General features: G+C 37.1%; 1 protein-coding gene across 1 annotated transcript; it reads right to left on the minus strand.

The window, feature by feature from the left end:
- Positions 1 to 8,127: 8,127 nt before the first annotated feature.
- LOC137254616 (brachyurin-like) lies at positions 8,128 to 9,955 on the minus strand. Its single transcript, XM_067792419.1, has one exon. It carries the CDS (start codon positions 9,642 to 9,644, stop codon positions 8,694 to 8,696), a length of 951 nt encoding a protein of 316 aa, XP_067648520.1. The 5' UTR covers positions 9,645 to 9,955; the 3' UTR covers positions 8,128 to 8,693.
- Positions 9,956 to 15,402: the final 5,447 nt, after the last annotated feature.

Below are 15,402 nucleotides of genomic sequence, written 5' to 3' on the forward strand. Positions count from 1 at the left end.
CATGAATAATACACAAAATATGTTAGCAAGTATCTTAGTTGTAAGGGGATAATGTTTATACCAGTGCTTCGCGAAATTTTGTATATGAATGGGCAAGACGTAATAAACTTCAATTGTCACGTCTGAAGCTCCTTCATATTTACAAACGCAACATCTTGGTTGATTGTGGCGATGTTATTGGAATGCATAAGCTTGTGTTAAAAGCATCTATATGAAAAATGTCATTGTGGAACCGCCTTTATTTTGCGTCTTCGGATTATTGTTGTCGAGGTCAAGCCGCGTCGTTTGGCACCTCTCTCGCTATTTTTGGTAGCGTATTAGCAGCTGACCCCTCAACTAGAATTTTACCCGCAACAATTCGAGGTTCTTGTAGTTGAGCTAGAAAAAATCGGCGTTATTTCTAATGTTTTTTCTATTGAGTTTAAGCTCCTCTTTATTACTTCTGTCACTAGAGCTCGTACTACTGTCATAATAAAACATTTTTGTAAAATCTTGAAATGAAATATTTAAACAAATCTCAAATCGCGAAAAAAGATACTGAAATAGTAAATAAAATCGAACAGCTGATCCAGAAATGGTAGAGACATGGTATATTTTGCTTTCGTTTTAAAGATAAATTGTCGTCGTCGTCTCAACAATCTTAGCTAATCCCGATTTACTGTCGAAGTGATGACGACGTCGATACGATGTGACGTCGACTGAAAAACGATGACGATGTCGACGACGACAATGACAATAAGGGTGATTAAAATATATGAATAATTAATATTCACCCTTATTATGATTGTCAACCTCAACCATCACTTCGTATCGTCATCGACAACACGTCGTATCGGCATCACCGTCACATCAATGTGGAATGGGTATTTGCAAAAACAATGTATTGACGTTGATGTGTTATCGATAATTTTATAGAAAAACAATGATCCCTATACTTTTGACAATTGCTTATTTACAATTGTTTCAATGGTTATTTGGTAATAAGTGTAAAATTTGTTATTTAAAATGCTTTTCGTATGGGACAGTGAAACTTCGAGTGATGACGAGTGCAAGAAGATGTTACTTCTCCAATGAAAAGAGATGCGCCAAAGGTCTGACATTTTAAATTTGCAGATAGAAAGTTATTACTATAATTGCTGATGTCCATTAAATCACAATTATCTATTCCAGGCATTATATAAAGAATTTATTTAAAATTTGTTGGAACTGGTAAACCCCTTGGCAAGGGTTGGAATCCTTTTTAGTTCTGCAACAAGCTCCGTGAATTAGTTGTAGTTGGTTATTTTTACCATTTTATGAAATATAATTAAAAACAAATAAATAATGTGTATTCATAAGAACAAATAAAGCTTATTTTGCCAATTATTTCGTATTGCAGCGCTTGGCGTCACCAAAAACTAGGTTGACAAATTTTGCGTGACACAACTTCAATATTGTTTTAGCCGATACCATGAAAGGTCCAACACCTGTCTATAGTAATCGACTTTGAAAACGCCGATACCCATTCATGAGCATCAATACTAATTTTCTGCACAAATCACACAAGAAGATTGCGCAATGAGCATGTAAACATTAGATCAGCTGTTTTTATAACGTATGAATTGACCCTTTTCCTTTAGCTCTTTTTTCTCGCTCTTTTTTCATTCGCTCAGGGGTCCACTATGACGCAAATGCGCAGAACGAAGCAATTTTGAAATCGTGAATGCACAATCTGGGTAGGTGATTTGTAAATTTTCTCACTACTGGGGCCCAATTCAGTAAATGTGAGTTTTAAAGTGTATACTTTTTCTTCATATAATTTGTATGAAAGAAAAATGTACATTTCAAAACTCATAGTTACTGAATAGGGCCTCTGGCAACCATAACAGGGGTGATTAATAGGACCAATCCAATTGCTCGATAACATAAAATTTTGTTGCTCAACTCAGCTTAAGCGGCCGAAGTGGCAAGGACAACTTTAACTGTAGTTTAAATTCGCATTGAAAAACCGTACCTTACTCATAGTGGTGGTCACCTAAATAGCACACTTATTTCTTTGGGTCCCGCCAATTTGTAGGAAAAATTAATAGGAGCACGATGCAAATTGGAAGAGAAGCTCGGCCTCAAATCTCTACGGAGGTTATCGTGCCATACATTTATTTTTAAGTTTTTGGCTTTATGTGATACTAAAACATTTTTAAACTAGCGTACCCGGCACACGTTACCCTGCTCCATATGCTCTATATTTGAGCAGTGCATCTCGCTTCCCTCTATAACTCTCAATTAAAATCAAATTGACACAACTTTCCCAGCCTTATTCTCTTTATCTCCACTCCTTTCGCATTTAAATTCTCCATCTCACTCCCAAACTTATTCCCACTCCCATTGCAACTCCCACTCTCATATCCACTTCCACTATCACTCCCTCTACCTCTCCCACCTAAATTACCTCATATAGGGAATCTATACACATTCTAAAAGCACTCCTATTACCACTTCACTTCACGTCTTCTACCACTCCCAACTAAATTTCCTCATACAGAGAATCTACTTATGGAATCTTCATATATACCAAATATTGCATATCGCCTTCAAATAATTAGGGAAACATAGCGAATTTAAATATTTCTTTCATTCGCACTCCAATTCACCCTATACTCCCGCTTCCACTCCCACGCCCTCTACCTCTCTCACCTGAACTACCTCATGTATGGAATTTATATGTGACCCGGTCTATGGAAAGGTGGCTTATGACTCAAAAAAAAAAAAAGAAGAGCACAAACGTCCTGAAGAAATGCATTGTTTATCTTTAACAGCTGTTTCTCGCAATTTTTTTTTTGAGTCATAAGCCAGCTTTTCATAGACCGGGTCACATATATCAAACATTCTATACTTCCTTCAGTAAATTACCTATATATAACAAATTAAAATTTTGGTTTCACTTCTACACCGACTTTCATTCCCACTTCCACATCCACTCTCATTCCCACTTCAACTCTCGCTACCTCTCCAACCTAAATGATGTTTATATGGAATCATATACCAAATGTAGCAAATATAGCGAATTTAAAATTTTTGTTTCATTCCCACTCATTCGCCAGTCACTTCCACTTTTTCTCCTACATCCACTTTTAGTTCTACTCACTCCACCTGTACCACCTAATTTTTTGATATTTGGAGTTTCTACACCAAATATTGGCTCCTTCAAATAATACGGAGATAACGCTCATTTTTTAAAAATACCATATAAGCAGAAGTGATCACGTGAAATTTTTGCCAAGATCGGTTGAGTACTTGGGACTCCCATATTTCACACATACACCCACACTTATTTTTATACCCAGCTGTACTTGTACACAGGGTATTATAACTTTGATTGTATAACGGTTAGTTGTACAGGTATAAAGGAATCGAGATAGATATAGACTTCCATATATCAAAATCATCAGTATCGAAACAAAATTTGATTGAGTCATGCCCGTCCGTCCGTCCGTTAACGCGATAACTTGAGTAAATATTGAGATATCTTCACCAAATTAGAATAGATTGGTATTGAAAATGAGCGAAATCGGATGATAACCACGTCCACTTTTTATATACATAACATTTTGAAAAACACAAAGACTTGATTATTTAGTAAATAATACACCTAGAATGTTGAAATTTAATGTGTGGACTGATATTGAGACTCTTGATAAAAATTTGAAAAAAATTGTTAAACTGGGCGTGGCACCGCCCACTTGTGATAAAATCAATTTTACAAATATTATTAATCACAAAACAAAAATCGTTAAACCTATCGTAACAAAATTCGGCAGAGAGGTGGCCTTTGCTATAAGGAATGCTTTGAAGAAAAATTAACGAAATCGGTTAAGGACCACGCCCACTTTCATATAAAAGATTTTTAAAAGGGTCGTGGACGAATAAAAAAATTGCAAAAAAAGAGCCTTATATCAATGGAATTTCATTTCCTAAGCGGAATTATAACAATGAACTCAAATTTAAAAAAAAAATGGGCGTGGCACCGCCCCTTTTATAACAAAGCAATTTTCTATGTTTCGGGAGCCATAACTCGAAGAAAAATTAGTTCAGGATAGAACCATATGTATATGTATTATTGCGCAGCCTTGTAACACTATTAAGCACACAAAACAAACAACAACAGTGTATAGCTGGATATGTAATGTTCGGTTTCACCCGAACTTAGACTTCGTTACTTGTTACTTATAGTAACGAAAATACTTGTTCTATAATTTCTTTGCCAAACATACATTTTATCTCCGCGTTATTAGTGTTCCTCAGATGTGCGTGGCACCGTCCACTTTTCAAAATTTAATATTAATTTTAATATTAATTAAATTAATATATGTGACCCGACCTATGAAAAGGTGGCTAATGACTCAAAAAAGAAATTGCGAGAAACAGCTGTTAAAGATAAACAATGCATTTCTTCAGTTTCTTAGTAGCAGTAATTTTTTTGAGTCATAAGCCAGCTTTTCATAGGCCGGGTCATATATAGAGTATATGTACTTAATAATCAATAGTTTGAGTCAAACAGACTCGGAATTGCGACACAATTGAATTTATATTGTCTGGGGGCGTGGCGTCGCCCACTTTTCCAACATTTCATATACCCTCATAAATACCGCTTGACCACGTGCATCTACCCTGAAAATTTTGTAAAGATCGGTTGAGTCTATAAACTCCTATAGGGCACCCACACTCATTGCATTGTGTGAAGTAGGGCCATATACACCTTTTTTGTCATCCCTGGTGTTCACGACTTATATCATGGCCTAGGCAGCGCTAGTATGTGTATGCATTTCACATGTTTGCGCATCCTTTTAACATCATTCTCTAGCGAATTGGGAGCGCTGCAGAATTAAGCAGTAAATATTCATGCTTTAATCGAGATCACGACTCCTCTTTCTAGGCTCTTACTCCTACTCTCTGCCAAACTATTCCTACTTTTAATTTTGATCTTCCTATTTCATATATTCTTGGCACCCTTCACTTTTTTGGATTTCCTCCAACTTCCTTTCTTTTCCTCCCCCACGTTCCTTTTTTCTTTTTGGGTCTCACTTTCTCTTTGCTTTTTCTTTTCATATGCAAAGATGTACCAAATCTGGCTTTTTCCAAAAAGAGGCATGCATTTCATTACTAACTTCTGACCTCACGCTCTCAGCCAAGGTGAATTCAGCATAAGATGGTGTTATCCCATTTGGAAAATGGCGTTGCACTGCCCACATTAAGAAGAAGAATATTTTCATGTTTTTCAAACTGTAAATCCAATGCCCTTGCAGATGTCGTGTTTTAATTTGCTTGGAGAACAGTAGAACGCCATGGCTTAAAGGAAGCGAGATATATATGGACTTTCTTATATCAATATTATCAGCATCGAACAAAATTTTCTTTGAGCCATGTCCGTCCGCCCCACGGCGGAGTATTTGATTAATCTAGCTGGCCAAAAATCGATTTTTCGTAATATTCCAATTGTTTTAAATATACTCCCTGGCGTTTCTAGATGTCCGCTGAATAGTATATATACCCATACCGTCTGCAACGTCAACGGAGCTAACCGCACACATCTAAAGTTGTATAAAAATTGTGTGCAGTTCGATATATTTTTGGATGAAAAAGCAATATAACTTTCTAACTTAAATACTTGTTCACATGTTTAGCCTTAATCAAATCTAGTTACATTTTCTTTTAGGACAGGTAAATGTGTTTTTAATTCATTTGTTAGATTTTTTATACCTCATGTTTTAACTGAGTTATTCTACTTGTAATACTACTACTTTCAATATTAAATTTTTTAAGAACCTTGCAAACAAACAGTTATATCTTTTTTCATGGCATATCATGTCAGTAATTTTTTGGCGATACATAAGCTTGTGTTTGTTTCAAAGTTTAATAACAAAAACGGCTGCACATACCCGCGATTTTTTGAGTTCAACATTATAATTTAATAAAGGTTTATAACGTGCTTCACTCCTTGTTTGGCATTCGATTTGAATTATTATTCTTTTAAAAAACTTCTAAGATTTAAAATCGCTTTGTTGTGATTTGGTTCCAAATTTTTGTTTGCAACATATTTTTGTATCTCAAAGTTCAAGAAACTGGCAAATTTGGAAGGTAATTCATACTTCTGTCTCTTTAAGTAAGTCTGGACACCCTAATATCGTACATAAATATTTATACCACTGTCTGAGAGTGGTGATTAAAAGCGAGTTTGCGAACTATAGCCGGAGTCATTGGTGCCGTATGTCGTATCGCTGTATCCGTATCCCTAACGTAATCAGCTGTTTACCGTTACGACGGTAAACCAAAACCCAATTGATTGGCTACGATACGGTTACGACCTTAGCGGCACCAATAATCGATTGCATTGATTCTCATAAGGTTGGTCGAATCAGCTGTTATAAGGTTACCGATACGGTTACCGATAAAGCACCAATGTCTCCAGCTTATGACGTCGTACAGCAGAAGTGCAATCACTATCACGTTTTCTTCTTCTACTTCCCTTAACATATACATAAATGATCGATATCGGATTCACCGAAATTTGTTTTGAAAATAAATCTTTGGTGAATAATCAAAAATATTTTTGTTGGTTTCACTGTTTATAAACAAGTTGGGCTTGATCGTTCCAATTAATTAATGATTAGTCAGGCATGCGAACAAAAAGAAACAGCTAACCGAATCATTTAATTTCCAACTAATCGCAAATTCTTTTTGGCTCCAGCTAGACGCCAACCAGACCTGTTTCACTGCCCCTTCTTTGTGCTCCATTTTTTTGTTTGCTAACTTCTTTAATTTAATGAAAAGAACATTTAAAGCAGCCAAAATATGGCTAGTGGCCGAGCTGCTACGGTCCGCTGACGTCAAATCATTGTTTTGTCAAATTTTTTGGTATGCAAATGCGAAATTCTTTCTGTCGCCAATCATCGTTATTGTGTCGCGCGAGACTTCGCTAAATTGTGCTAAATTATAATTATGATTGGCTATTGGGAATTCTGATTTCGATTGTTTAACGGATATTATCTGCATTTTGTTCAAATTATTTATTTTATTATACTCAGCTGAGCACAGCTCACAGAGTATATTATTTTTGTTTGCATAACGGTACTCCGTAACGGCATAAACTAATCGAGATAGATATAGACTTCTATATATCAAAATGATCTGGGTGAAAAAAGAAATTAATTTAGCCATGTCCGTCCGTCTGTAAACAAGATAACTTGAGTAAATTTTAGGTATCTTAATGAAATTTGGTATGTAAGTTCCTGGGCACTCATCTCAGATCGCTATTTAAAATGAACGAAATCGGACTATAACTACGCCCATTTTTTCGATATCGAAAATTTCGAAAAACCGAACAAGTGCGATAATTCATTACCAAAGACGGATAAAGCGATGAAACTTGGTAGGTGGGTTGACCTTATAACGCAAAATAGAAAATTAGTAAAATTTTGGAGAATGGTCGTGGCACTGCCCATTTTTAAAAGAAGGTAATTAAAAGTTTTGCAAGCTTTAATTTGACAGTCGTTGAAGATATCATGATGAAATTTGGCAGGAACGTTACTCATATTACTATATGTGCTCTAATTAAAAATTAGCGAAAGCGGATGACGAACGCGCCCACTTTTTAAAAAAAATATTTAGTAAAATCTTAGCAAAAAATTTAATATCTTTATAGTATATAAGTAAATTATGTCAACATTCAACTCCAGTAATGATATGGCGCAACAAAATACAGAAATAAAAGAAAAAGCCTGAAGAGCCACTTAGATACATCAAAAGCCTCCACATACAAAATTAGGCTGAAAGGTCGTGCACAATAGATCTCCTCAAAGGTCCCAGTGCTTCCAGGCCTAATAATAATAATAATAATAATAATAATATAATAATAATAATATAATAATAATAATAATAATAATAATAATAATAATAGTGCAGTCCCACAATAACTTTGAGGCTTTCGATGCTTCCTCTTCTGAGAAAAAAAAATCACCTACTACGAAAATAAATGGTTCAATGTACGACTTTGAATATCAAATTCTTACGAGATATTTGAACACGATATATTTAAATTTTTTTAATAATATATATTTTATTATTTGTTAATTTTCATATTGTTGCTAAAATTTTTATGAATTTTTTTGCATATGCAAATTAATTTCGTGCAAATAATTGAAATAAATAATACATTAATACTTAATATTACTAATAAAATTTCAGCGCACAATGCAATGTTTTCGTTTACATACATAACTGTAAATTTTAATACAGCGCAATATAACAATACATACAACACATATCACATAATTTGATTTTGTTTATCAAAAGGTAGTTTTGTTTTAAATACAAACATTTTTTAAATTTCGCGCCCACAACCGGGCGGTCAGTCACTTATAAAACATGTCGAACTAGTAACGCTCAAAACACACACATACACGGTTGTGTGCCATTAGCGTCATAACGCTTGCGCAGCTCAATCAAAGAAATTCACTACAAGCAATTTTTTTCTACCTTTTTAAGCTGAATTTTTTGTTTAAAACTTCAAAAAATTATTTAAATTTTAATTAAATAATATACTAATTAAAGCTTTGTTTTCAATCAGTCAAAATAACAGTTTGTTTCCATTTTACGCAAACTCTTTCCCCTTAAAGCTATAATTGATACCCGCCCAACGCCATGCGCTTTGCACAAATTTACACTGCGTTATCATTTACATGGTAACTAATACGCGCAGGCGCATATGCAGGCTGTGATACGTACTGCTGTTCTTGTTGTTGTCGTTGTTGTTGCAACTGCTTTGCATATGCACTACGTTGATATTGTTGTACTCTTTGCTGTTGAGCGCGTGCAACCACATTACCAATTTTCGTCTCAATCCAATGCAAATAATATGTGACACGCGTGAAACCACCAGGAATATTAGTCTCACAACCATCAGCGGGTCCAAAACTTGTAATACCAACAACTGTTTGTGTATTCTTCAACACTAAAGGACCACCAGAATCGCCTGAGCACACTGTTTCCTCACGTAAGCCTATAGCGCATATAACACCACCAGTGACAACATCAAATTCATTGGCACACTCTGCATTCGATATAACACGCAATTCAGTGTATTGCATGGGATCACTGCTGGACATATCGTTTGTGGCACCCCAACCAGTGGCTTCAACTTTAGCGCCTACCAATAAATCGTTGCGGTTGTAATAGGGCAATGTTGCGGGCTGTATACGTTCGGTGAATGGCACATCCATGGGTAGTTTGACGAGCGCAATATCATTGGCTGCTGTTTGTGGATTGAAACCTTCATGCACAATGAATTTGGTTGAACGCAAAACTAAACGTCCGGTCTCTTCGCCATCTTCTATGGTGAGTGCACCCAAGTAAATATCGAAATGTGTAACACCCATAGTGCAATGGCCGGCTGTTAAGATCCAACGCTGATCGAGCAATGTGCCGCCACAAAGGATGCGTTTACGCCACAACTGTTTGCCGATCAACATCACTTGATAGGGAAACTTTTCAATGCGTCCATATTTTGATTGACCAATGGCATAGCCGTGCACTGCTGTGGGCCAATTGAAGCAACTCAATATGGCATAACTGAATATTAGCGCCAGTAATATTTTTTGTATGTTCAACATTTTCTCCAGTTCTTCGGCGTAAGGTTTGTTTTGCAAATTTTGGTTTTTAACTTTCACAAAATTTTCTTTTTGTTTATTTAAAGTTCAGAAATTGTAAGTCTTTTCTAGCACTGCTTCACTTTATTATAACTTTTTTTTGGTTGCTCTTATTAAACTTTTGTTAAAATTGTCTTAATAAATCGCCTTCAAATATCTTTTCCAATGCAATGCTTTTATTTATATCAATTTTCACTGCGATTTCTCACTTTATAAACTTTAATTAATTTTTATATCCGTTTTATATTTTTTCACAAGGTCTTCACACCTCAAGATCTCTGTTAAATCTCAGCTCATTCTAACTGAGACATGAAATTTTATTTCAAAAACTCACTGAAACTCGCAAAATTTTGCCGGCGATGTTTTGCGTCATTTTTTTCTGTTTGTTTGTAAATGTTTAACGTACAATTGTTGTTGTATTTTGTTTTGTATTTTTGACTTTGTTACTTTGCGAATTGACTTTTGCTCTACAAACCCGAAAGCTTGCGCGTTCGCACAGTTAGCGCGCAAAAGCCGCTTCGTCCCACCTACTTCGTTATACCAAAATGTTGGTAAGTCCAAGTAAACGCGCGCACGCGCCTTAAGCCGGAGTCATTGGTGCCGTATGTCGTATCGCTGTATCCGTATCCCTAACATAATCAGCTGTTTATCGTTACGACGATAAACCAAAACCCAATTGGTTGGCTACGATACGGTTACGACCTTAGCGGCATCAATAATCGATTGCATTGATTCTCATAAGGTTGGTCGAATCAGCTGTTATAAGATTACCGATACGGTTACCGATAAAGCACCAATGTCTCCAGCTTTAACTAGAGCTTGCGTTGTGTTGTTATAGTTGTGTCCGTTTTGTTTTGTGATAATAGCGAACAAGTGTGATGTCCGACTTTTGGTTGCAATCAGTCATACTTTTTTTTTTATTATTTTTGTGTTTTTTGACTTTATCAGCGAAGTTTTTTCTTTTCTGCACATTTTGTGCTTTTGTTTTTGGCAATGTTATTTATGCTTTTTTTTATTAGCTGCTTCTGACGTATGCAGTTAGTCGCAAATTTTATAAACAACATGAAGTGGAATTTTTATCCGAAATCCCTGTTGAATTATGAAAGTCATGACTGTACGGTGTAAAATAGATATATTTATTACGTTTGTGAGTATGTAAGTCAAAGGTCTATATCTCTATATTGCAATAACGCTGAACGAAATGCAGGGTGCAGTGAGGAGACGAAGAGGATGTGCGCACATTGTAGGGCTTATTTTTTTCGTGGAATTAGGAAATGTTATATCCATTGACCTATATAATTTAAGCGTCCCTTGTTTTTGCGGGAGGGCTGAAAAATGCCTAATGCACCATAATTGCTGCGGTCGCAGCAACCGTGTGTCCGTAGACTGTAAAACAACTCCAGTTTTGAGACCGTCGCCTACCCCCAGGCCCCACTTTTGTTTAATTTTTACATATCTAAGCTACCTTCACCACCGGAAGGAGTCACAATCGTTTCCTACGCCGATGACTGCACAATAATGGCCACAGGCCCAGGCCCAGAGATCGATGAGCTATGCAATAAAATAAATGGCTATCTCCCTGATCTCTCCAGTTTTTGCGCCTCGCGAAACCTGGCATTGTCACCGACTAAATCTTCCGCGACCTTATTTACAACATGGACGCCCCAAATGTCGACCATATTGAACATCCACGTCGATGGCACTACGCTACCGACTGTCCTACACCCCAAAATCTTGGGTGTGACGTTTGATCAGGATCTAAATTTTGGTGCGCACGCAACCGCAATTGTTCCGAGAATTCAGAGCCGTAATAAAATCCTCAAATCCCTTGCTGGCAGTACCTGGGGAAAAGATAAAGAAACGCTCATGACCACATACAAAGCAATTAGCCAGCCGATTACGTGCTACGCGTCACCCATATGGTCGCCAAGCCTAAAAACTACTCACTGGAAGAAACTACAGGCCTGCCAAAATACTGCTCTCAGAATCGCCACGGGCTCCCCATTAGGGAGAGAAATGAGATGCTGACCAAACAGTTTCTGTTGAATACCCAGAAACCTGGGCATCACAACAGACATCTGATTGACGAACCAGCACCGCCTAGGGGCCTAAGGAGTCATCTCCGTAAGCATTTTGAGGAAATACGGCACCTGAGAACCCAGCCGTATGAAGCGAAGAAACACAAGCAGGTCCTTGGTGAACTCCATAGACAGGCGTCGGACCTTTATGTCGGGAATTGCCCGGTGAATCCAGTACTTGAAGACCAGAACTCGCGGAAGAGGAACGCATACTCCCCAGGGAAACGCGTGTCACTCTTGCTCAACTTCGTTCTGGATACTGTAACAGGTTAAACTCTTACCTATCCAGAATCAACCCCGACATACAAAATGTATGCCCCGCTTGCAATGTGTCCCCACATGTTACCAACCATCTCTTTAATTGTAATGTGGAACCAACGCCTCTAACACCCCTTTCCTTATGGTCCACCCCTGTTGAAACGGCAAGTTTCCTTGGACTCCCGTTAGAGGATATTGATGACAATTTGTGATCGGTCGCGGCTATTAGGTGGGGCGAGCATTGCTACAACAACAACAACAACGAGAGAGGGATTCCCCCGAGCCCTGGGTTTATCAGGGGGCCCGCGATTTAGAGGTACTAAGACATTTTTTTTTAATTCAGGAGAGTCTTTAGTTGTTCCATGTACAAATTTTAAGCCGAATTTCAAAAGCAACGAATATTGATACTGATTTTTTGCCTGGGCCTTTGAACAGTGAGGAAACAGATTATTTAAACAACTTCGATATCGGTACCATGAATAATGAGCTTTTGCGATCTGAAGAAGTCAACGAAATAATTCGTCGAGGTCATCAAAAGTGTCCTGTTATTTTTCCTCTTGATCGTCATGACGAAGCATTTCCTACCTCGTTGTTAAACAGAATCTTGAAATGGAGAGAAAGTGGAGTGTAACTGGTTGGTGTGGAATTCCAATATCAATGCGTTTTATTGCCTACCATGCCGTCTGTTAAGCACCAATACTTTAAAACGACCTAAAATTTGTTGTCCTAGCGGATATTCGAAATTGCAGGTGGGAAGAAGCTATACGATAAACTGCCAGCACACGAAAATACTCGAGATCACACTAAATGTTATATTCAATGGCGATCTTTACAAAATCTAATTCAAAAGGAGGCTAAAACTGATACACTTATAATCATTAAAACTAAAAATGGAATGAAATTTTATATAGAATTTTGGACACTATTTTATTTTTGGGTGAACGAGGCCTAGCTTTCAAAGGCGAAAGTATATATCTTGGTGAACGAAACAATGGACATTTTTTGGGCATCTAAGATCTCATAAGCCATTATGATCCGATGCTTAGAGATATTTTGGAGAAAGTTAGGATTTCACAACAGCAGCACAAACGTTTACAAGTTCACTATATTTCCCCAGACATTCAGAACGAGTTTATAGAAATTTGTGCAAAACACGTGAGGGAAATTATGTTAGACCAACGCAAGAAAGCCAAGTATTTGGCTATTACCTTGCAACAATCGTTGGATCATGTGGTCCACTGGAGTACTTACCATTATACTCCACTGTAATGCAGCAATGGCCCAACTCATGTTTCTACACGAACATATTGTAAGCCGATCATTGCTCGTTTTTAACGATTGTAATCACTACACGATGTTTATTTGACTGTGGGTACTCCATGGATTACTCTGATGTAATGCGGAGCTGGAGTATATGGTCGAGTCGTAGGACATCGCAATGTTAATTGTACCATATTTTTTTTATTAATTGTGGTTAATTTTGGGGCACTCGGTTGGTCCATAGCGAGTACTCCATACATGCATGCATGGAGTACTCGCGATTTTTGCAGGGTATTGTTGATGCTACGCCTGATGCTAGTCACGTTGAACAGACTACGTTCATTTTGCGCTACCTCCATTTCAATTCGAAAGCAACAAATTTTACAATTCAAGAACGGTTTTTGGCTTTCGTGGATTGTAACCAACAAACTGGTCAGGAAATCGTTGATTTAATTTGCCATACTCTAGGTAAACATAAAATCCCATTAAAAGATTACTCGCCTTGTGCAACCCACAGTCTGAATTTATGTGGTGTTGATGCTGCAGAATGTTGTACGGCTGCAATTACTTTCTTCGGAGTTGTACAAAAATGTTTTACTATTTTCAGCAGCAGTCCACAACAAAGGCACATCTTCAAAAAAAATGTACCGAGCTCTCTTCACAGTCTTTCAGACACTAGGTGGTCGGCTAGAATGGAGGCAATCAGGCTATTCGCAAACCATGTTCCAAGATTAACAGAAGCACTAAACACATTACTTAAGCTAAATTTGACTGCACAAGCATACGAAGATATTACCGGCATTCTCAAGTACATCAACAAGTTCGAATATATCTTGTTGTCCTCAATTTGGTTCAAAATACGGACTGCCATTAATGAAAGAAACGTCGTAGTCCAAGCTAGAGACGCCACCATAGATGTTGAGGTCCGACATCTGGTTCCCCCCATATATCCAGGAAACAAAAATACGGAAACACATTTTTTCAGAAAACATTAGTCAGAAACCTTTTGTCAGAAAGCCAAAATTCAGAAGTCAAAATTCAGAAACAAAAATTCAGAAATCAATATTCAGAAGTCATATTTCAGAAGTCAAAAGTCAGAAAGTAATCAGACAGCAAAAAAAAAATAAAAAAATAAAAAAAAATTTTTAGTTAAATGGTTTTATTGAAAACAATACTCACATGAAGTAATAATAATACTAAAAGCTAGAAAAAAATTAGGTAAGTCCTAGGCGGCCACCGTGGTGTGATGGTAGCGTGCTCCGCCTACCACACCGTATGCCCTGGGTTCGCACCCCGAGCAAAGCAACATTAAAATTTTAGAAATAAGGTTTTTTAATTAGAAGAAAATTTTTCTAAGCGGGGTCGCCCCTCGGCAGTGTTTGGCAAGCGCTCCGGGTGTATTTCTGCCATGAAAAGCTCTCAGTGAAAACTCATCTGCCTTGCAGATGCCGTTCGGAGTCGGCATAAAACATGTAGGTCCCGTCTGGCTAATTTGTAGGGACAATCAAGAGGAGCACGACGAAAATTGGAAGAGAAGCTCGGCCTTAGATCTCTTCGGAGGTTATCGCGCCTTACATTTTTTATTTATTTTATTTTTTTAAGTCCTAGGTACTAGTCATCACACTCCTCATCAATCTGGGGCGTTGATCAGGCAATTAAATAAAAGCGTTGGGCACGTGACATTTCTAAAAATGCGGGGCGTAGCATAACCTGACGCTTTTATTTAATTGTCTGATCAACGCCCTAGATTGATGAGGAGTGTGATGACTAGTACCTAGGACTTACCTAATTATTTTCTAGCTTTTAGTATTATTATTACTTCATGTAAGTATTGTTTTCAACAAAACCGTTTAACTTAAAAAATTTTTTTAAAATTATTTTATTTTCAAGTTTTTAGTCTTTATTTAATTGTCCATTATTTCTCATTATACTTAGTTCATTTAGTGGCTCATTATTACAAGGACTCTTTCCTCACAATTTGTTACTATTTAAGTCCTCAATACATAATCCTTCCAAAGACTTTACTCGACTCTGCGCCACGTATGCTTGTCCCTCATCCAACTCCAAATTATTTTGATGTCACTTCTACCGGACTGTATGTAATAATTGTTCGCAAATGCATATTT

The sequence above is a fragment of the Eurosta solidaginis genome, chromosome 5 (assembly GCF_040869045.1).
Source record: "Eurosta solidaginis isolate ZX-2024a chromosome 5, ASM4086904v1, whole genome shotgun sequence".
NCBI classification, from domain to species: Eukaryota; Metazoa; Arthropoda; class Insecta; order Diptera; family Tephritidae; genus Eurosta; species Eurosta solidaginis.

What these genes read in the sequence shown, in the direction of transcription:
- LOC137254616 (XM_067792419.1), bottom strand. Translation starts at nt 9,644, where the DNA reads ATGTTGAACATACAAAAAATATTACTGGCGCTAATATTCAGTTATGCC.